At 44.4% G+C, this 21,555-nt stretch overlaps 2 protein-coding genes across 2 annotated transcripts in view; one reads left to right on the plus strand and one right to left on the minus strand.

Annotated features, from left to right (window-relative positions):
- NEB (nebulin) overlaps window positions 1-14,322 on the plus strand; it is a gene marked incomplete at its 5' end in the record, with an annotated part of 62,999 nt that extends 48,677 nt beyond the window's left edge. Inside the window, 16 exons of the mRNA XM_014951335.1 lie at window positions 34-126; window positions 1,275-1,367; window positions 1,862-1,954; window positions 4,116-4,208; window positions 4,601-4,693; window positions 5,223-5,315; window positions 5,851-5,943; window positions 7,434-7,526; window positions 7,821-7,913; window positions 8,211-8,303; window positions 9,384-9,491; window positions 10,685-10,868; window positions 11,845-11,937; window positions 12,603-12,752; window positions 12,933-13,042; window positions 13,558-14,322. Of these exons, the coding sequence (XP_014806821.1) occupies window positions 34-126; window positions 1,275-1,367; window positions 1,862-1,954; window positions 4,116-4,208; window positions 4,601-4,693; window positions 5,223-5,315; window positions 5,851-5,943; window positions 7,434-7,526; window positions 7,821-7,913; window positions 8,211-8,303; window positions 9,384-9,491; window positions 10,685-10,868; window positions 11,845-11,937; window positions 12,603-12,752; window positions 12,933-13,042; window positions 13,558-13,731 (1,749 nt within the window). The remainder of the gene's footprint in view (window positions 1-33; window positions 127-1,274; window positions 1,368-1,861; window positions 1,955-4,115; window positions 4,209-4,600; window positions 4,694-5,222; window positions 5,316-5,850; window positions 5,944-7,433; window positions 7,527-7,820; window positions 7,914-8,210; window positions 8,304-9,383; window positions 9,492-10,684; window positions 10,869-11,844; window positions 11,938-12,602; window positions 12,753-12,932; window positions 13,043-13,557) is intronic.
- Window positions 14,323-15,310: 988 nt separating this feature from the next.
- Window positions 15,311-21,555, minus strand: part of RIF1 (replication timing regulatory factor 1) — a 38,157-nt gene continuing 31,912 nt past the window's right edge. The window contains exons 31-36 of the mRNA XM_014951336.1: window positions 20,675-20,815; window positions 20,386-20,463; window positions 20,173-20,288; window positions 18,826-18,979; window positions 18,466-18,574; window positions 15,311-16,454 (exon numbers count right to left, since the gene is read on the minus strand). Coding sequence (XP_014806822.1) covers window positions 16,234-16,454; window positions 18,466-18,574; window positions 18,826-18,979; window positions 20,173-20,288; window positions 20,386-20,463; window positions 20,675-20,815 — 819 coding nt within the window. The 3' untranslated portion in view covers window positions 15,311-16,233. The remainder of the gene's footprint in view (window positions 16,455-18,465; window positions 18,575-18,825; window positions 18,980-20,172; window positions 20,289-20,385; window positions 20,464-20,674; window positions 20,816-21,555) is intronic.

The raw sequence follows: 21,555 nt of genomic DNA on the forward strand, positions 1-21,555 counted from the left end.
TTTTTTTTGTGGAAACTTTCTTGTACCTCACAGGTGTTATACAAAGAGGGCTTAGGGACTGGCACCCCAACACCGGTCACTCCGGAGATGGAGAGAGTCAAACGCAATCAAGAGAACATTAGCTCGGTATTGCTAAATGAAACAAACCCTGCCAAGTCCAATTGCAAACCAAATCCCTTTAACTCCTCCATATTAAATTGTTCTTTCAGTTCTTTGCTGAACTTTGAACCACCCTTTCTTAATCAAAGCACTAAAACCCTGTCAGAATCCTTACATTTTAATTTTTCACTCGGTCTAACTTAACTGTAATTGTGCCAGCTGTGAGATTTTTAACCTCATTTGCTTAAAGCAATTAAGCAGTACCTTATTTTTTCTTCCCAATGCAATAGTAGTAGTCGGAGTGATGTCACCCTCCTCCTCCTCCTCAATAACCGAGTCCATCCTTCTAACGGTCTCCAGTCTCCCTGCACTGGTTGCAAGTGCACATTGAGCTCCTAACCTTTCCCAACCAAAGCCACCTAATGCCATAGCGTGTCTTGGCTCTTCTCTTGGTGTTGCTGTGTTGGGTGCTTTCTTATACCCTATAGGTCTTTGTAAGAAACCCCGGGTGGCATCCCCAGGTCACTGCAATCTGAAAAAAATGATGAAAATGGCATCTACAAGGAAAAATTACTATAGGGATTAAGTTCTATCCAGATTATTTCAACTCCTGACACGTTCCACTCAAATCACCATTATGTCATAACTTTGTCTTATATTTCTATTTCAATTAGAGCACCTTAGGACTAATTTTGACTCGCTCTGACCCAATTCAGACATGACCCATATGAAATTCAGTCCCGGATTGAGATTAATAGGAGAGTTCAGAGAAGCCACTGGGGTTAAACTTTTTGCTCCATTTAATTGTCTCTGAGCTCATCGGGCTCACTTTTCTGCTGGGGAGCCCTTCGAGGAATCTGAGAGCAAAGCTGCTCCTTCAAGAACTTTTGTTTGAGTAAGGAAACTCCTTTGGGCAGACCTGGGTGAGGTGACCACAAACCTCATAGTAATATTAACTGATTATTTTCATTAATTTATTTTTTTTCTTGCTATCCATTGAACAAGGCTGACAAAACTCAATTTTTCCTACTTTGAAGTTTTACTATATTAAATTCCTTGTCTTCTCTCTCCTCCCTCTCTTCCTCTTTCCTTCCCTTCCCTTTCCTTTTTTTCTTTTTTTTCTTTTTTTTCTTTTTTTTTTTTTTTTTTTGTAATACTCTCCTGTTGCCACACAGGTGTTGTACAAAGAGGGGCTGGGGATTGGCACCCCAGTACCTGTCACTCCTGAGATGGAGAGGGTCAAACGCAATCAAGAGAACTTTAGCTCGGTATTTTTTTGTACTTTAAGCAAAAAAGTTCCCTATAACTATTTAAAACTTGTAAATTTTCTATACTCTCTCTAATTAACTTACAAACATAGAAACATCCCCTTCCTGCTATTAAAATTCTTAGTCGTTGTTAGTTATATTTTATGTTGTTTTGTGAAATTTTAACAACACTTGACACTTCATGTCCTTTAATTTTTAAAGCTTTTTTTTGGGGGGAAGCTTAAGGTATTTAGCATTTTTAAAAAACACTGTTGTTTTTATTTCCCTAACTTCATTCCTCTAATGCTTTATTATTCTAAGAATTAGGATGCAGTATTTCTAGCTACCAGAAGACTTCATCTGGATTTATCATAATTACTAACTGGTTTATACTTCCTAATTTTTCCTGCTTTCTCATAGATCTAGTGGGCATAAAAATTACATGTGTTACCTCCACCAAATGCAGGGGCTTTTTTTGTTGTTAACATTTTTTGCACTCCCGTGTTACCCCGTAGGTGTTGTACAAAGAGGATGTGGGGACAGGGACCCCGACACCTGTCACTCCTGAGATTGAGAGAGTCAAACGCAATCAAGAGAACTTTAGCTCGGTATCTTTTTTCCATTTGAAAAGCAGAAATTTCCCTTTTAATCTATTTAAAATAATTTTAACACCAAAAAAAAAATACTCTTGAGCTTCCCTGTAATCAATTTACACCAAGCAGAATATCCTGTTCCCCATGTTTTAATGTTTTTTCCTCTATAATTGTTATTTACTTTCTTTTGATTAGATCATCTTACTAATGGTAATGTCTAGATTCCTTGTTCCCATCTTTCTTTTGACTCGGAACTTACTTTTTTATTCTTTAATACCTGCTTTTCCTTTTGTTAATCACTTCAGTCTTGGTTTTTGGGTGTTTTTTCCCTGGTTTTACCACATATAAAAACTAAACTATTTATTGCCTGATCCAAATCTGTGGAAATGAGCCTGGAATAAGAGTGCTCTGGTATCAGTGTGACCTGCTGTGATGTTTGTGGAACGGGTGACTGAAACAGAATTGATTTCTTTATTCCTCCTGCATTGTATTTGATGCCTTCTTCCTTTTGGAAGTCTTTAATATTGTTGCACAGAGTGGCCCAAGTCTCCAGCTGGTCTAAATGCCTCTAGAGGTGTTGGAAATACAGGGTAAAAAAATTCGTAGCATTAGGATGTTTGTTGGAATGAGGTAAGTATCAGATAGGAGAGCACTAGGAATTATAATTTCTCAGGTACTATTTTCATGCATAGCCTTTATTATGATCACAGAATGGTTAGAGTTGGAAGGGACCTTAAAGATCATAGAATTCCAACCCTGTGTCTGTGTCCTTCCTGTAATTAGCGAGGTAAAGGTTCCAACCCCATGTCTCTGTGTCCTTCCTGTAATTAGCGAGGTAAATTCTTTGCTGATAAACTCTGGACAATAAGTAGCGTTTCACTGGGGAAGGGGTGGCTCTTGGTTGAGCTCTGTGTGGACAGAAAAACCTTCAGGAAGGTGCATGAGGACCTGGTCCTCCAGGGACTCAAGTAACATCAGGAAAAAGCTTACCTCACTGCTGGGGAAAAGACAATAATATACTTCATCATAATTTAAATAAGACTTTAATCTTGGTACTCACCAGTTTTTAATGTCCACTTTGGGAAGCACTTTGACCCCTTGGGAAGAACTTTAACCAAGTCAGGAAGGTATTCTGCCAGAAGTCATACCCATGTGTTAGTGTTTAACTTCATCTTCAGAGTTTTAAACTTGTACTTTATTTTTATGGATTTTTATTTTGAATCAGGACAGCTCAGAAAACCATCTCGTGTGTGCTCAGCAGAGGTTTCCTGTGGTTTTGCTTGTTCTTTGCTCAATGCAGCCCTGTTGCCCCACAGGTGTTGTACAAAGAGGATGTGGGGACAGGGACCCCGACACCTGTCACTCCTGAGATGGAGAGAGTTAAACGCAATCAAGAACACATTAGCTCGGTATTTTTTGATTTGAAAAGCCGAAAATTCCCTTTTAATCTATTTTAAAATATTTTTAACACAGACCAAAAAAAAATTTCTCATTCTCCTATAATCAACTGACACAAAAAATAATATCGTGGTCCCTGTGAGATTTTTTTCCTCCATAATTATTACTTACATTTTTCTTGTTCCTCTTTTTTATTACATCCTCTTAATAATAACTTTTAATTCCACCTTTCCTTGAAGTTTGGTTATCTTTTTAATTTTTTTTTGTTCTTAAAAAAGACCCCATTTTACCTTTTGTTAATCATGACAATCCTCGTTTTGTTTTGAGTGGTGGGCTTTTTTTCTGGCTTGTACTTAATTTAGACACGAAAACTAAACTATCCAGCGCCTGATAGAAACCTGTGGAAGTGTCCCCAGTGTAACTGTGCACTAACACGCGCCAGAGTAACCTGCTGGGGTGGTTATGGGATGGGTAAATGAAATAGAGTTGAGTTCTTTGTTCCTTTTATGTTGTGTTTGAGTTGTTTTTGCCTTTAGGAAGTCTTTAATGATCTACTGCTGCACAAAGAGCTTTCCTCTCTAGCTTCCGAGAAGCAAATAGCCAAGTCATTGCTGAGTGTTACTCTTCACCTTTATAGTTTTGAGGAATATTTTAATTTTTCTCCTTTATTCCAAGCTTTGGCTCGCCGCGACCTTGAAAAATCATTCGCTCTGTTTTTGTGTGACTCTTGTGTGCTTCTTCCTTTTTCTCTCTGGGTTTAATACGTGTTACCCCACAGGTGTTGTACAAAGAGGATCTGGGGACAGGGACCCCGATACCTGTCACTCCTGAGGTTGAGAGAGTCAAACGCAATCAAGAACACATTAGCTCGGTATTTTGTGGAGGAAAAGATGTATTCCCTTAACTCCACTTAAACAGAACTTTTTTAACCTTTATTAAAAATGAACGATTCCTCTCCTTACGTCCACGTAATCAACTTATAAAAACATCCTTTCTTCTTCACTGTGCTATGATTTCCGATGTTACTGACCTACCACTTCTTCCTACATTTAATGATTTACATTATCCTCAATATTTTTAACCGTTTTTCTCCCTGTTCTGACTTCCTTTTTCTTTTATATGTGTGGGGTTTTTTTTTTAAATCCTCTCAGTTTCCTGTTTTAACGCTGTTATCCCAGAAGAGGGAGGCTTCATGTGGGCTGGAATTATTGCTGAGTGGTGATTATGTGTTTTTTTTTTTGGGTGCTTCTTGTTGCCGTGCAGGTGTTGTACAAAGAGAGCGTGGGGATGGGAACCCCCACCCCTGTCACTCCCGAGATGGAGAGGGTCAAACGCAATCAAGAAATCTGTAGCTCGGTACTTTTTGCTAAGAAAAAAAAAAAAAAAAAGTTCCCTTTAACTCTATTTAAAGGAACATTCGTAACAGTTTTAACGACTGGGCACACACTCACACAAGTGATTACTTCTTACTGGTCTGACTGTGGTTTTCAGTGGTGACTTTAACTCGTTACAGGTTTTAAGAGTGTTTTTAATGCCCTGTTCTAATCCTAAAAGCACTTAACAACCTCCACTCAATTTCTTTACAATGCTGACATTCTTTTTCTTTTTTTGAAAAATGACAATTTATATATTCATAACACCCTCAGCCCCTAGATGTGGTTTTTTTTGTGGTCTCATTTATGTATTACTTACACAATTTATTACGAGTGATCCTGTAGTTAAAAAAGCCAGTACACCCTGCTTCTCTAGTAGAATATTGCTTCTTTAAAAATATATTTAATACCTCGGCCTTGAGAAAATAAATAGAGGCTTCAAGTTCATATCCAGCTAGGTTTTTTTTTTTATTTATTGTTGCTTTCTTTGGCTCCTTTCTTGTGTCTCCCAGGTCTTGTATAAAGAAAACATAGGGAAGGCAACCCCAACACCAGTCACTCCCGAGATGGAACGAGTCAAACGCAATCAAGAAATCATTAGCTCGGTACTTGTCACCGGGAACTGGTTCCTGAGGAGCCGGGTGATGTGTTTAACGTGACCATAGCCCTTCAGCAACTGCTGCTTTCTAACTTTATAAAAAATGACTCTGCCACGGAGCGTAAACCTCCCACCTTCTCCACTTACAAACTGTAGCATCTTCTACTTAACACTTAAGAAGGATGTTAGTAGAACTAGGTGTCGCCCTTTTTTTTGGATGGATATCGTTTCTTTGCTTTTTGCCTTTTTTTTTTTTTTTTTTTTTTTTTTTTTTAACCCTTTCTCACTACTACTGTGCTTCCATGCAGTGTTGAGTCCAGCCAGGGTTCCCTTCTGCTTTGTAATAGATTAATTAATGGCAAACCTCCCGTGGCGCCTTCTGGGGACAGCAGCCTCACCCACTGCTAATGCTCTCTCAGTGTCATGAGTCAAAAGCTTTATTGGACGTTGGGTTGGGTTTGGTTTGGGTTTTTTTTGGTTGGTTTTTCCTTTGGTGGTGGTGCCTTTGTAATGACATTTGGATACTGCCTTGTATCCTGTAGGTTCTGTACAAAGAAAATGTGGGGAAAGTGACCCCAACACCAATCACTCCAGAGATGGAGAGAGTCAAACGCAATCAAGAAATCATTAGCTCGGTACCTCAAAAATAGATTACTCTTCTTTTCTTTTTTTTTTTTTTTTTTTGCCTTTGTGCTTATTATATTTTAATAAGGTAACATTCTAACTACTTACTCAAGGTTGAGTTTACTGTAAAAAAAGTAGAAAGATTTGTTTCTGCAAATTAATCGCGCCTCTTCTAAAATAAAATGACTTTAGCGTTAACAGAAGTTTAAAATTTCTAAAAATTTAGGCCTTTTCTACAACACAGTTTGTGTCTGTGCGGGCTCTATCCAGACCATCCTAAGAGTTTAGTGTCCTTTGGTGAAGGTTTTTGTGTTTCTCTCTCTAGGGGTAGTGTTTAAGCTTTTCAGGGGTATTTGACTTTGGCAAAAAAAACCAAAGAAGTGAGAAAGCCACCGGCGGGCAGTGGCCTCGCTGTGTGGCAGGGACTGAGGATGCCTTGGAGTGACACAAAGGGACGAGGCTGTTCCTGCTCTGGGGTCACATCAGGAATAGGTTTTAGGTGGCCTGAAGGATGGGGGAGGTGAGTGGGTGTCATGGGGCAGCGATAGCAGCTGCCCAGGCTCAACAGCTTTTTTTATTCGGGTCCTAAAACTTCCTCCTCCCTCCCAACAAGGTCACAAATCCCTTCCAGTAGAGATAAAACAGTTCTTAAATAGTTCTTTGGGAGCACAGGTGGCTTCCCCAGCCTGTGGAGCCACTGGGTGGTTGGAGCTGGATAGAGCCCTTCTGTCTTAACCAGAAAAATAACAAGCTTTTCTTTTACAGTGTATTTTTCTGCCCCTGCCTCCCAGCAGTGGGTGTTTGGCTTTTGTGCGGTGCTGCCTCGCGTAACCGGGCCTGACTTTTCTGGAAATGTGATAACAAAGTAATAATTTGTGTTGGAATCCGTTTGATTTTTTGGAGGGGGAGGATTTTAAGGTGCCGGACCAAAGAATTGAGAAAGCCACTGGCGGGAGGTGGCCTCGCTGTGTGGCAGGGACTGAGGATGCCTTGGAGTGACACAAAGGGACGAGGCTGTTCCTGCTCTGGGGTCACATCAGGAATAGGTTTTAGGTGGCCTGAAGGATGGGGGAGGTGAGTGGGTGTCATGGGGCAGCGATAGCAGCTGCCCAGGCTCAACAGCTTTTTTTATTCGGGTCCTAAAACTTCCTCCTCCCTCCCAACAAGGTCACAAATCCCTTCCAGTAGAGATAAAACAGTTCTTAAATAGTTCTTTGGGAGCTCAGGTGGCTTCCCCAGCCTGTGGAGCCACTGGGTGGTTGGAGCTGGATAGAGCCCTTCTGTCTTAACCAGAAAAATAACAAGCTTTTCTTTTACAGTGTATTTTTCTGCCCCTGCCTCCCAGCAGTGGGTGTTTGGCTTTTGTGCGGTGCTGCCTCGCGTAACCGGGCCTGACTTTTCTGGAAATGTGATAACAAAGTAATAATTTGTGTTGGAATCCGTTTGATTTTTTGGAGGGGGAGGATTTTAAGGTGCCGGATGCATCTTCTGTATCCCACAGGTGTTGTACAAAGAGAACTTGGGGCGAGCAACCCCCACCCCAATCACTCCAGAGATGGAGAGAGTCAAACGCAATCAAGAACAGATTAGCTCGGTATTGTCTGGAAGCAGCAAAGGGGATAGCACAGAGCACTTATTAAAAATAACCTGCATCTGCCTGGTTTTATTTAACCCTCTAATTTCTTCCCTCGAACTTGGAAAATCAGCTCTTAAGTCTCTCATCGTACTTAAAAGACTTTTTTTTGCCAATTAACTTTTTAATGCTATTTTTTCCTCTGACCTGGTGGGGTTTGTTTCTTTCATAAGGGATGGTGTTTACCCTAAACCCAGTAACATCTCCGCGTGTCCCGTGGCCGTGTGTGACTCTGAGTTACTCTGTGACCCCTAGGTTGTGTACAAAGAAGGCTTAGGGAAGGCGACCCCCACCCCGCTCACTCCGGAGATGGAGAGAGTCAAACGCAATCAAGAACAGATCAGCTCGGTACTGAAAGGCCACAAACACCTTCTATTAAAACACACCCTCTATTTCTAATTTAGCATTGTTTTCTCCCTTTCCCCCCACCCCTTTCTTTTTTTTTTTTTTTTTCTTTTTTTGCCTATTTTTTCCCTTTGATTTTGACCTTCCGCTCTAGCAAATAATAACTTTTTAGCGGCTTTATTTCCCAAGATCTTTTTCTACCCCTGCCGTGATGAGTAACGCTTAAACCGTAACACCGTTTACAGTAGGAGCTATCAATTATTCCAGCCTGATTCACAGACACCTTTTTGTGCCCCGTAGGTTTTGTACAAGGAACACCTGGCCAAAGGAACTCCAACCCCCATGACTCCAGAGATGGAGAGAGCCAAACGCAACCAAGAAAACATCAGCTCGGTACGTTCTCTTCAGCTACTAAATGAAAATACGTTAAAAAAAGATTTTTTCAAGCCCTAAAATCCTTACTCAAATTAGCAAAGGTGAACCCTGACATATCCCATCCTATAAAGATTTATACACGTAATAGATTATAGAATCACAGAACGGTTTGGGTGGGAAGGGACCTTAAAGCCCCCCCCAAGTGCCACCCCTTCATAACCTAACACTAGATTTATAATTCTTCGTTAGATTTTTAATGCCATTTCATGGTATCATATAACTGGTTTGGGTTGGAAGGGACCTTTGCTCTTCAGGGCATGCTCTAGTGCCCAAGATTATTGGTTTGTGGTGGGATGTGTGGGTGGGTGATGGTCTTTTGGTGTGGTTGTTGTTGTTGTGTGTTTAGGGGGTGGGTGGTGGTGTGTGTTGTGGTTTTTTGTTGGTTTTTTTTTCGTGGTTGGACTTGATGATCTCTGAGGTCCCTTCCAACCACTACAATTCTGTGATTCAAAGATCATCCAGTTCCAACGCCCCGGCCCTGGGCAGGGACACCTCCCACCAGACCAGGTTGCTCAAGGCCCCATCCAGCCTGGCCTTGACCATTGTCACGGGTTGTTTGATGTACCCAGTAGCACAGTGTCTGCAAACAGACAGCCACAGGGGTGTGATGCAGTTGTAACCACTCAAAAACCAAACCCTACAAACCCAGCAAAAACTGTCGTGTTTCAGTGATAAATACAGGCTTAATTATGTTCTGTTTAACATTTATAACTTCAGCAAAGTCAGGGAGGTGCACATCAAATGTATGAAAATGTTTCCTAGAACATTCTCACTGCATCACCTCCACCTGTTGTTACATGGTTAAAAAAGGTAAGGAGTGTTTACTTAAGGGATGTTTGGGATCAGGTCCAGAGCTGTCCATGTCCCATAATTATGAAAAATAATTTTGCTTTCCCATCTAATGTTACTCACCAACACCACTGCTGCTGCCTGGGGGTTTTTTTCCCCATCTTTGGCAGGTTGTGTGGGTTCATCTCCTTCCCCGAGCCCCCGAAGGAGCTCTGTGCCCCACACTCACCTCCTCCTCTCCTCCGGCAGGTCCTTTACTCCGACAGTTTCCGCAAACAGGTGCAGGGCAAAGCCGCCTACGTCCTGGACACCCCTGAGATGCGGCGAGTGAGGGAGACCCAGAAACACATCTCTACAGTAAGAGCATTTACAGGCTTATTTCTAACTTGGGAAGTGATTGCAATAAAAACCTCTTTGCTGAGACATTCAGGGGTGGGCACCTCAAGGATATATATACACATATATGTGTGTATATATATATATAATCTTCCCAGAGAAGGGGAACGGAGCTGGTGAGGGGTCTGGAGCACAAGTCTTGTGAGGAGAGGCTGAGGGAGCTGGGGGTGTTCAGCCTGGAGAAGAGGAGGCTGAGGGGAGACCTTCTGGCTCTCTCCAACTCCCTGAAAGGAGGGTGTAGCCAGGGGGGGTCGGTCTCTTCTCCCAAGGAACAGGCCATGGGACAAGAGGAAACGGCCTCAAGTTGCACCAGGGGAGGTTCAAGGTTGGATATTAGGAAAAAATTTTACATGGAAAGGGTTATGAAGCCTTGGAATGGGCTGCCCAGGGAAGGGGTTGAGGCACCATCCCTGGAGGTGTTCAAAAGACGTGTTGACATAGTGTTTAGAGACATGGTTTAGTGATGGGGTTTTTTTGTCAGAATTAGGTTGATGGTTGGACTAGATGATCTTGAAAGTCCTTTCCAACCCAGATGATTTTATTTTATATATATATATATAAAAATATACTTCAGGTTCCATTCCCACATTCTAACATGCAATTATATATATATTCATATATATATAAAAAAATATACATCAGGTTCCATTCCCACATTCTAACATGCAAGAGGGCAGGTTTGGGATCACAGAATCACAGAAAATTCATGGTTGGAAAAAGGCAGGTTTGGGATCACAGAATCACAGAATATTCATGGTTGGAAGGCACCTTTGATATCATCAGGGGCTCGCTCTCATTGCTCCTTGGGGTGGAGAAAGCCAAAGCTGAGAGCACAGGGTCCCCCCAACACTAGTAATTCACCGAGCTCAGCAGGAATCAAAGTGATCCACCTCAGCTACAGAGAACATAGAATCATAGAATTGCCCAGGCCGGAAGGGACCTCCAAAGGCCATCTAGTCTGACCCCCCCGCAGTCAGCAGGGACACCCCCAACTAGACCAGGTTGCCCAGGGCCTCGTCGAGCCTCTCCTTGAATATCTCCAGGGATGGGGCCTCAACCACTTCCCTGGGCAACCTGTTCCAGTGCTCCACCACCCTCACAGTGAAGAACCCGCTCCTCATCTCCAATCTAACATGTTTCATTTGAATTGGAAGGGGAAATACCACGAAGATTTTGAGAAGAGCAAAGGCAGTTTCACGCCCGTCGTCACCGACCCCATCACGGAACGGGTGAAGAAGAACATGCAGGACTTCAGTGACATCAGCTACAGGGGCATCCAGCGGCGCGTGGTGGAAATGGAGCGGAAGCGCGTGGACCAGGACCAGGAGACTCTGACAGGTAAACACAGCCCCAGCTTCAGACCAACACCAGAGCTTCATTCACACACAGCACAGATGGACCGGGGTGAACTGTTTTGTTTAAGCTCAGCCAGAGCAATCCCAATTTCTCATTGCTTCGAGGTGACGTTTCCATCAGTCTATTTTGGAAATACCCTCTAACAGCAGCTGTGAATCAGCCCTGGTCAGCCTGTCCTCTTCTGCCCAACTTCATAACATAACACTAGATTTATAATTCTTCGTTAGATTTTTAATGCCATTTCATAGAATCATAGAACCATAGAATTGGTTTGGGATGGAAGGGACCTTGGCTCTTCAGGGCATGCTCTAGTGCCCAAGATTATTGGTTTGTGGTGAGATGTGTGGGTGGGTGATGGTTTTTTGGTGTGATGGTTGTTGTTGTGTGTTTAGGGGGTGGGTGGTGGTGTGTGTTGTGGTTTTTTGTTGTTTTTTTTTTCGTGGTTGGACTCGATGATCTCTGAGGTCCCTTCCAACCACTACAATTCTGTGATTCAAAGATCATCGAGTTCCAACCCCCCTGCCCTGGGCAGGGACACCTCCCACCACACCAGGTTGCTCAAGGCCCCATCCAGCCTGGCCTTGAACCCCTCCAGGGATGGGGCAGCCACAACTTCCCTGGGCAACCTGTTCCAGTGTCTCACCACCCTCAGAGTAAAAAATTTCTTCCCGAGATCTAATCTGAATCTTTTTTCTTCCAATTTAAAACTGTTTCCCCTTGTCCTATCATTACACACATTTCTATTCATACTAGAGAAATAATATGGATAGCTCACTTGATATCAAGTTATAAGAAAACAAAAGCCTAACCTGTGCTACAGCTTTGAGAAACACAACTTTACTGCTTGCCCTTTTCTGTCAGTCTCTCCCTCCTGCCAGGGACAGCCCTGTGCTGCTCCTGCTCTGGGAGAGCCCCTGGAGCTCCAGCCCCTCCTCAGCAGATGCTGTTTCTCCCCCAGGTCTCCGTGTCTGGCGCACCAACCCCGGCTCCGTCTTCGACTACGACCCCGCCGAAGACAACATTCAGTCCAGGAGCCTGCACATGATCTCAGGTCTGTGCCACAGCAAAACCAATGGCTTGGGGACACTGACACAGGCTTCCTTTTTAAAGAATTTTAAAATACTGTGCCTCAGTCACCCCCTTATTTTTTATTTCTTCCTCTTTTAAAACTCCTTTCCTACTGCTGGTTGGAGAAGAGGTAGATCCCGAATGACAGGAGTGTGGGATAATGGGCATCAACATTTTGGAAGCAGCTGGCAGTGAAGGAAAGGAGTTTGGAGAAAAGAAAAATTAATATTCTGAATATAAAGATAAGAGGGACAGAACAACTGTGCCGTTTGGAGCAGAACTTCAGCAGGGTGTCCACGGAATATGTTAAGAAAACCCTGGCAAATCCATTGAGAAACCTTAAAAACAGAGCTACGAATTCTCATGCATTTTCCCCATAAACTTTGTAGTTTAAAACAAAGTTTAAACTTTGTGGTAACTGTGTAGTTTTAAACTGTGTAGTAACCAGCTCTTTTCTACTGGATATAAGAGCAGTTTGGGTGGGTTTGGTAACCGTTGTAGAGAACTTTGGGTATTTTTATGGAATACGTATGCACACATATACATACGTGTGTGTATATACACACAAAATAATGTATATTTGCATGTATACACCTATCTATGTACTTTTACCTGTGCATGTCCTCCCCAAACCCCTCTCTCCTGCAGTCCAAGCCCAGCGCCGCAGCCGGGAGCACTCCCGCTCGGCCAGCGCCTTGAGCCTCAGTGGTGGGGAGGAGAAATCCGAACCCTCCGACGCCGTGGATCAACACTTGTCCTACTACAGCAACGGGGGCTTCTTCACCACCACCGCCACGGGTACGGGGCAAAAATGCCATTTATTCGTAGCGTAGACATCCCCAACGGGTGTGAGGTTGTGTTTCAGGGGGTGACAGGCAGATTGGACCCACCTCCTGGCCTGTCCCGTGACCCTCACTGAGCACCACTCTCCCCCCACCACCAATTCTCTAACAATTTGAATGTATTTTCCTCCCCTAGTGGGCTACAAACACGCCAAGACCATAGAGTTGCCCCAACAGCGCTCATCCTCGGTCGCCACCCAGCAAACCACGGTGTCATCGGTGCCTTCTCACCCCTCCACTGCTGGGGTAAGTAACATGGAGCCAATTGTGGGAAGACCCAATCATAAACTTCAATCATCTGGCCACCTACCAAAGGTTTGGAGCCTGGGAGGGCTCCAAAGCTGGTGGTGCATCTCCATCATCCAGGAACAAGCCTCATCTGTTCTTGAAGATCTTAAGTTAATGCTTGTTCCTGCTCTTGAGGCTGAGTCTTAAGAGTAGATGTGACCATGGGTATGGCCTCTCCTCCCCACACTTGAAGGCACCACCTTCAAGTGACTGCTGGAGCCACCTGAAGCTGATGCTGCTCAAGAACACACCCCAAAAACATCTTGTTCAGCTTCAGTGGCACTCAAGCACTGAGGCTGTAACTCAAGTACGGTGGTACTTGGGCAACTGAGCTCCTTAGTGAATGAGAAACACCATTTCTGGAACTGGAATGAGTCAACACCCATGGAATTACATTTTGTTCTCCCCCCCAAGAGTGACCCCAGGGCTATAAAGGTGTCTCTCCTTTCTTTGCCCCCCTTTCCCATCTCCAGAAAACCTACCGGGCCATGTACGACTACATGGCGGCCGACGCCGACGAGGTGTCCTTCAAGGATGGTGACACCATCGTGAACGTGCAGGCCATCGACGAGGGCTGGATGTACGGCACCGTCCAGAGAACCGGCAAGACCGGGATGCTCCCCGCCAACTACGTGGAGGCCATCTAACCAAACCCACCCCTGATAGTGCCTTAGGAACCACCAGGAAAAAAAAATATAAAATAAAATTAAAAAAAAAAAATAGAAAAAAGTAACTTTGCAGAGCAAAACACTCTTGAAACATCCTGTCAAAACATTGTTGAAAACTACTCGTAAACACAGCCCTGGGCATCGCTCGTCAGAACTGTGGTTCTGCCAGTGTCAAAAAAAACAAACCAACCAACATATTTTTTAAAAGTTGCCTGGATTTTCAAACATTTCACCACCACATCCCAAGGTTTGACTCTGCTGGAACTGCAACCCGGTTCTGCCTCTCTGAAATTCTACACATCTACGCAAGACTAAAACTGCCAAGATTTACTTTACTCATTCTCTCATAAAGAGAGTGTTTTTCCAGGCTATTCTAAAGTGTTTGAATATACTCACTTCTTTTCCATAAAAGCAACATTTAAGCTTAATATCTCAACACAAAAATTTAGCTTGGGGAGAGGAAAATAGCCCCACAAACCCCCTCTCCTTTTGCTTGATACATGTTTTTTTTTTCATGCAACTGTCCTGGGGTCAAAAGCTGTTATTTCATGTCAATGAGTGCCTGAATAAAGCCGCTGTTTCTGCAGCAGGTCTGGTGTGGTCACTCCTGCTGAAGGGCAGGGAATCAATCCCAAAGTGGCTCCGGTGGGAATGATGCTGTTGGGAAAGGGCAAGAAGCCAGAGGGCAGCGGAGAAGCGTGACTCCGAGGGGCTGTGAATGAACTGGAGAAGTTAGTTCATACTGGAACACACTGGTTTCTGCTACCAGCCACTCTCCAAGGCAGGAGGAGATAAGAAACCACAGGATACTGTGTCCAAGAGAGACTAAAGACTAAAAAAAAACCAGTGAAGAGCAGCCAGAGCCACAGCGTTAAGATGAGGGCATTGATGAAGGGAAGGGTGGGGTGGGCAGAGCCAGCTGGAAAGGGAAGCCCTTCCTCAAAGGAGAACCTGGGGTTGCCAGCACTGATGGGTGGTGGTTAAAGACCTTAACACCCTCCTGAGATGCCTCAGGAACATCCTCATCTGCACAGGTCACTGTTGAACAAGAGTTGAGTTGAACAAGAGTTGAGTTGAACAAGAGTTGAGTTGAACAAGAGTTACAGAATCACAGAATCTTCTAGGTTGGAAGGGACCTTAAAGATCATCTTGTCCAACCGTCAACCCAACTGACAAAAATAGACACCCACACAACAAACAAGGAGCATCATCACTAAACCATTGTTGAGTTGCACAAGCCTCACGGAGGCAGATTTAGAACCAAAATAACATTTTCAGGGAAGAAAACCTACAGCCAACTCCTCACCAGCACCGTTGACATTGTTGCTCCAAGACACCTCTTTGTCCTCTTCCTTTTCTCCACCAGACACATGAAGAGGACAAAGAATATTTTGAGTCTCACTGACAAGGCTCTCCCTTGTCCCCGAGGACCCACTCCTACCTCAGGGCAGCGGCAACGACCTCCCAAGGTCCCTCCAAAGCAAAGCCCCGGGAGGGGCCAAACAGACCTAAAAGGGGGAAAAAAAACCCCACCCCAAACCACAAGGACGTGAAGGAGTTTGGGAACTATTTGCTGGTTTTATTTGTCCACGTGTAAGTTCTAAAACAACCTGCAGCACTTTTCTTTCCATAAAGGTCCTACGGTACAATATATACAGATTCCAGAGTAAAACCCGAGAACTCCCTCTGAAGGTCTCTGAGAAGCAGCAATGCATTCCATGCAATTAAAACTCAAGAATCATAAATTATTAACCAACATCTGCCATGATAAAAGTCTGTACATAATATACAAAGAGCTCTCGTCTGATCCATTCCTTTCCCCAAGGAAAAAAAATACAAACCAAAACAAACCAACAAGAAGCTCTCTGCAGAAGAAGGGCTGCGAGCAAAGAACGTGGGGAAAGAGCCTGAGAACCTCCTTAGTGTGATCCTTACAAAAATACATGCAAAAATAGATGTCATCCAGTTGTCAAACACCCAGTTAGGAATTAAACACAGTTTATATCTCAGTATAAAATGGTGCTGGAGAGAGAGAGAGAGAGAAAAGTCTGTGGGGGGCAGCAGCTCGGGAGGACATGAAGGGGGAGAGCAGCCGAGCGGAGCTGAGAGATCCATCTCTTACCAAGTGAGAAGAGTTTGCAGCAGTAAGAACACTTCGGATTTGAAAAAAAAAAACAAACCAAGAAAATACCCCATCATAATAATAATAATTTAACTACTTCTGTCGGTTTGGTTTCACAGTCTTTGCTATTGCACAACTTCATCAAGTTTTCTTTCCCTACCTGAAAGAAATATGCATAGCAACGCCGCACAAACGCCTCGGGGGGCGAAAAACCCCCACCACAGATGTTAAAAAAAAAAAATCTTCTATAGTAAAAAGAAGCACAGTTTAAGGAATAATTTGTCAGTGAGAAAAGCAGGCTGGGGGGGCGGAAAAAAAAAATCCTTGTAACAAAATCCTCCTTACTTAGAAATACCCAACTAATCGGAAGCGTCGTGGGGTGGGGACTTCCAGCGGGCCCGCAGGTTCCTCATGATGCAGTTTGTCATCTCCACCAGCTTCTCCTGCATCTCGAAGAGTTGGCTTCCAGAGTAGCTGTGCAGGTCTTCTGCTGCCAGCTGGGCTGCCAGCGCCTCGATCCGCCCCGGGAGATCCGCCTCCGCCTGCTCCTGCGGGGCCGGGGAGACCACATCCAGCAGGTCTGGAAGGGAAGGAAGGAAGGAGGGAGGGAAACCCCAGGAAAGGGCAGTTTGGGTTTAAAAGCAACCCAGAGGTGTTGCAGCTTCTTTTGGACAAAATAACAGATTCAAACAGCCTGAAAAGTGCGTTTTTCACAAAATACACGAGATTATGACAAAGGCTGCACTCAGAACTCCACGGTACCCTTCTTTATGGTGACTTTTGTTACATTTGATCATCACGGTACAATAAAAAGGACAGAAGTGAAAATATTCAATTCTATTCCAATGCTGTCACTACTTCGAGATGTGTTATCCCCAAGTCTCAACTTTTAAGCTGAGGAGAAGTCACTCCTGGGTTCTTTGTTCTCCATATTAGAATCATAGAATTGTCTGGGTTGGAAGGGACCTTTAAGATCATCTAGTCCAACCATCAATCCAACCATCACTAAACCCTATCCCTCAGCACCATGTCAACCCGTCTTTTATCACTAAACCCTATCTCTCAGCACCATGTCAACCTGTCTTTTGAACACCCCCAGGGATGGTGCCTCACCCCCTTCCCTGGGCAGCCCATTCCAAGGCTTCATAACCCTTTCTGGGTAAATATTTTTGCTAATCTCGAACCTTGAACCTCCCCTGGTGCAACTTGAGGCCATTTCCTCTTGTCCCATCACCTGTTCCTTGGGAGAAGAGACCGACCCCCCCCCGGCTACACCCTCCTTTCAGGGAATTGGAGAAAGCGAGAAGGTCTCCCCTCAGCCTCCTTTTCCCTTCACTAACCAAATGCTTCTCGAGTCTTACAGGAAGAACAAAGTTTGGCCCCTCTGAGCCATGGGGCCAAACTCCCCAAACACACAGAATTCAAATAAAAAGAGGCACCCAAATCCACAATGGGAATGCAGGGAATGGTCCCCCCCAGTCCCACCCCGCCAAGGTTGAGGCACCACATCACTATCTCCGCTTCATCCTGCTCCTTTCTGCGTGTGCCCGGAACCACAGCCGTTATTGAAAAGCTCTGGAGACAAACCTGGCTGAGATTCAGGGAATTAAGTACTTGGAGCCCAACTTAATTTGTATTTCATATTTCATTAACCAAATGCTTCTCGAGTCTTACAGGAAGAACAAATTCACTAACCAAATGCTTCTCGAGTCTTACAGGAAGAACAAAGTTTGGCCCCTCTGAGCCATGGGGCCAAACTCCCCAAACACACAGAATTCAAATAAAAAGAGGCACCCAAATCCACAATGGGAATGCAGGGAATGGTCCCCCCCAGTCCCACCCCGCCAAGGTTGAGGCACCACATCACTATCTCCGCTTCATCCTGCTCCTTTCTGCGTGTGCCCGGAACCACAGCCGTTATTGAAAAGCTCTGGAGACAAACCTGGCTGAGATTCAGGGAATTAAGTACTTGGAGCCCAACTTAATTTGTATTTCACATGCTTACGGGAGCTCGTTTAGGGAAAACCAGTATTTTTCCCCTCAAAATATGCAACAGGTGTTAAAAAGCTACTTCTATAGGGCTCCATAAAGCGGCTGGTTCAATCACCCATCCCCTGTGCCAATATTTGCTATTAACATTCCCAAAAATGACCACGAGCCCCCAGGAGGGGAGAAGGGAAGCAGGGAAAGGGCAGGGAGAGCCCAGCCTGGGGCAGAAGGCAGGGAACTGGTACCTGTTGCGAGTTTTTCTTCATCTACACAAAGAGATTTCTCCTCTATGTTGTTTATGGGCTTTTCTGCATCTTCAAGTGCTGATATTTCCTCAAAACCTCGGGATTTTACCTGAAGAGAATACACTTATGGGAGCACGTTTAGGGAAAACCAGTATTTTTCCCCTCAAAATATGCAACAGGTGTTAAAAAGCTACTTCTATAGGGCTCCATAAAGCGGCTGGTTCAATCACCCATCCCCTGTGCCAATATTTGCTATTAACATTCCCAAAAATGACCACGAGCCCCCAGGAGGGGAGAAGGGAAGCAGGGAAAGGGCAGGGAGAGCCCAGCCTGGGGCAGAAGGCAGGGAACTGGTACCTGTTGCGAGTTTTTCTTCATCTACACAAAGAGATTTCTCCTCTATGTTGTTTATGGGCTTTTCTGCATCTTCAAGTGCTGATATTTCCTCAAAACCTCGGGATTTTACCTGAAGAGGAGGAAAAAGGGATTACATTGTGGGATGCGTGTGTTTTAACCTTGTAATAAATCCAATCATTATCCCTGTTAATAATACTGTAACTAAACCACCTCTACCTTGAATTCCTGCCTTACTTTGACAGGTAGAGATTACGTTTTAAAGCGCCGTTTCAACCGGTTGAACAAAAACATTCCTCGTGCTGGGTGTTAGAAGTCAGTTAGGCTAATACTGACTTTTAGGTTATTAAAATTAAATTTTACCTGTTGCTCGTGATATCCTTTCAGAACTTTTTTAACGTTGGAAACTTTGGGAGAGCGGATGGGCAGGGTTTTGATCTGCGAGGCCGACAGAGTGCTCAGGTCACCCACTGTCTTGATGTTCTTGGCCCGAATGAGCTGCCCCAAACCTCTGGCGCTGCCAGGGGAGGAAAAAAAAAATGGGTTTGTTTTGCTAGAATTCCTGTCCTTTCCGCCCTGCAGGGCGTAGCAGACAGAAATCCTCCTCAAATGCTGAGTCACAAGCAGGTAAGTGAAGGAAAAGCCCAAATGCAAGTGATGTTGCAAGTATTAGGAAGGAATTTTTCACCGAAAGAGTGGTCAGGCATTGGAATAGGCTGCCCAGGGAGGGGGTGGAGTCACCATCCCTGGATGTGTTTAAGGGCCGTTTAGATGCAGTGCTGAGGGACATGGTGTAGGGGAGGACTTTGTAGAGTAGGGGAGATGGTTGGACTCGATGATCCCAAGGGTCTCTTCCAACCTGAACGATTCTATGATTCTATGTTGTATCCACAGCAGCACTTCTGGCAGTTTGTCCTACAGCCAGCAGCGACGGGCGTTCTGTCACCCCCTCCTGGGTGACACCAGTGGAAGGAAAAGGAGTCACCAATGTTAAAAAAAGGTGGCTCCGAGCAGCTCCCACTGCCCTGATAAATTACCAAAAATTCAGATGAGAAAAACCAGCCGAGCACCCGGCCTTTGGACATCTGGAATGTCGATTATTTTCAAACCCAAACCACTTTCCCTCCTTTTCCAGCATAAAAGCGTCTCTAAATCACAGAATCACAGAATCGTAGTGGTTGGAAGGGACCTCAGAGATCATCGAGTCCAACCAACACAAAAAAAAACCAAAAAAAAAACCCACACAAAAAACACAAACCACCACCCCCCCCCTAAACACACAACAACAACCACCAAACCAAAACCCATCACCCACCCACACAGCCCCCCACCACAAACCAGTAATCTTAGGCACTAGAGCATGCCCTGAAGAACCATGTCTACACGTTTCTTAAATACCTCCGCCTCCCTGGGCAGCCCATTCCAATGCCGGATAATCCTTTCAGTAAAGAAATGTTTCCTAATATCCAACCTGAACTTCCCCTGGCACAACTTGAAGCCATTACCCCTTGTCCTATCATCTGTAACTTGGAAGAAGAGACCGACCCCCGTCTCTCTACAGCCTCCTTTCAGGTACTTGTACAGAGCAATAAGGTCTCCCCTCAGTCTCCTCTTCCCCAGACTGAATCATGGTATTTTGCATGAGATTTTGGTTCCGCAGGCTCAGTTTCTATTAAAACCTTGTTTTCAAGAGCAACAACCCCCACTCACCAGATGTTTGATGTGATCTGAGGTAAAATCACGTCCACGGGCACTTTGCAGCCAGCCAGGGCAGGATACACACACTCCGTGGGGCAGAGCAGAGATTCCTTGGCCATTTCCGTGATCTTGAAGGACACAGAATAATTATTAAATTAACCATCACGCAACTGAATACAGGGGAAAAAAATATAGAAGAGATAGATGAACCAAAGCGCTTCTTACTAAACACTTCTTTGAGCTCTTAAATTTAGGGTTACGAGATCCTGGGGACAGAAATCCTTTGGTTGGAGTGGTAATAAGCTGGATAGAAAAAAAAAAAAGAGGGAAGAAAAAAAATATAGGTCTCTCAGGATGATAGGAATTTGGTAAATCGGCAGATTCTCGCTCCCTACTCCTCTCTGAGAGTAACAGAATGATCCAGGCTCAACCCACCACGACCCCCTCACACACCGAGGGGGTCTCGGTTACCGAGGACCACGAGTGCGTGGGACACACAGAAGACAGAACCCACCTTAGCCTGGATATTGGATAAAATTTTAAGGCTCCGGGAAGAGGGGGAAGAAGAATGGGATCTCACGACAGGGCTTCTCCTGTCGATGTCGTCGGCCAGTCCCTCTTGGTAGATGGGGTCCGCGAAAGAGACTCGGCGAATCTGGGTTTGGAGAGAAATAGTTTTTTACAGTATGAGCTCAAACCACCAGGGAGTGAAAAATACAGTAATTCAACAGAGCCTAGAAGACAAATCATATGAAGAGCGGCTGAAGGAGCTGGGGCTGTTCAGTATGAGGAAGAGGAGGCTGAACTACTTGAAAGGACACTGTAGAGAGGTTGGTGCTGGTCTCTTCTCACAGGTAATTAGTGACAGAACGAGAGGGAACGGCTTCAAGCTCCAACAGGGGAGGTTTAGATTGAACATTAGGAAGGAATTTTTCACAGAAAGAGTGGTCGGGCATTGGAACAGGCTGCCCAGGGAGGGGGTGGAGTCACCATCCCTGGCTGTGTTTAAGGGCCGTTTAGATGCAGTGCTGAGGGACATGGTGTAGGGGAGGACTTTGTAGAGTAGGGGAGATGGTTGGACTCGATGATCCCAAGGGTCTCTTCCAACCTCAATAATTCTATGATTCTATGATTCATTACTCTACAGACCCCATTAAACACCCCGTATCATATAATCTGTAATCATATAATATAAATATATATATAAATATATATAAATATAATATAAATATAATCATATAATAGAAATACAAATATAATATAAACTGTATCATATAATCACATCGTGATACCTTATTGGCAGGTGACAGGGAATCATCTAAATATAATATAAACTGTATCATACAATCACATCGCAATACCTTATTGGCAGGTGATTACTCTACAGACCCCATT

The sequence above is a fragment of the Calidris pugnax genome, unplaced genomic scaffold (genome assembly GCF_001431845.1).
Source record: "Calidris pugnax isolate Ruff unplaced genomic scaffold, ASM143184v1 scaffold190, whole genome shotgun sequence".
In the NCBI taxonomy this organism is placed as follows: Eukaryota; Metazoa; Chordata; class Aves; order Charadriiformes; family Scolopacidae; genus Calidris; species Calidris pugnax.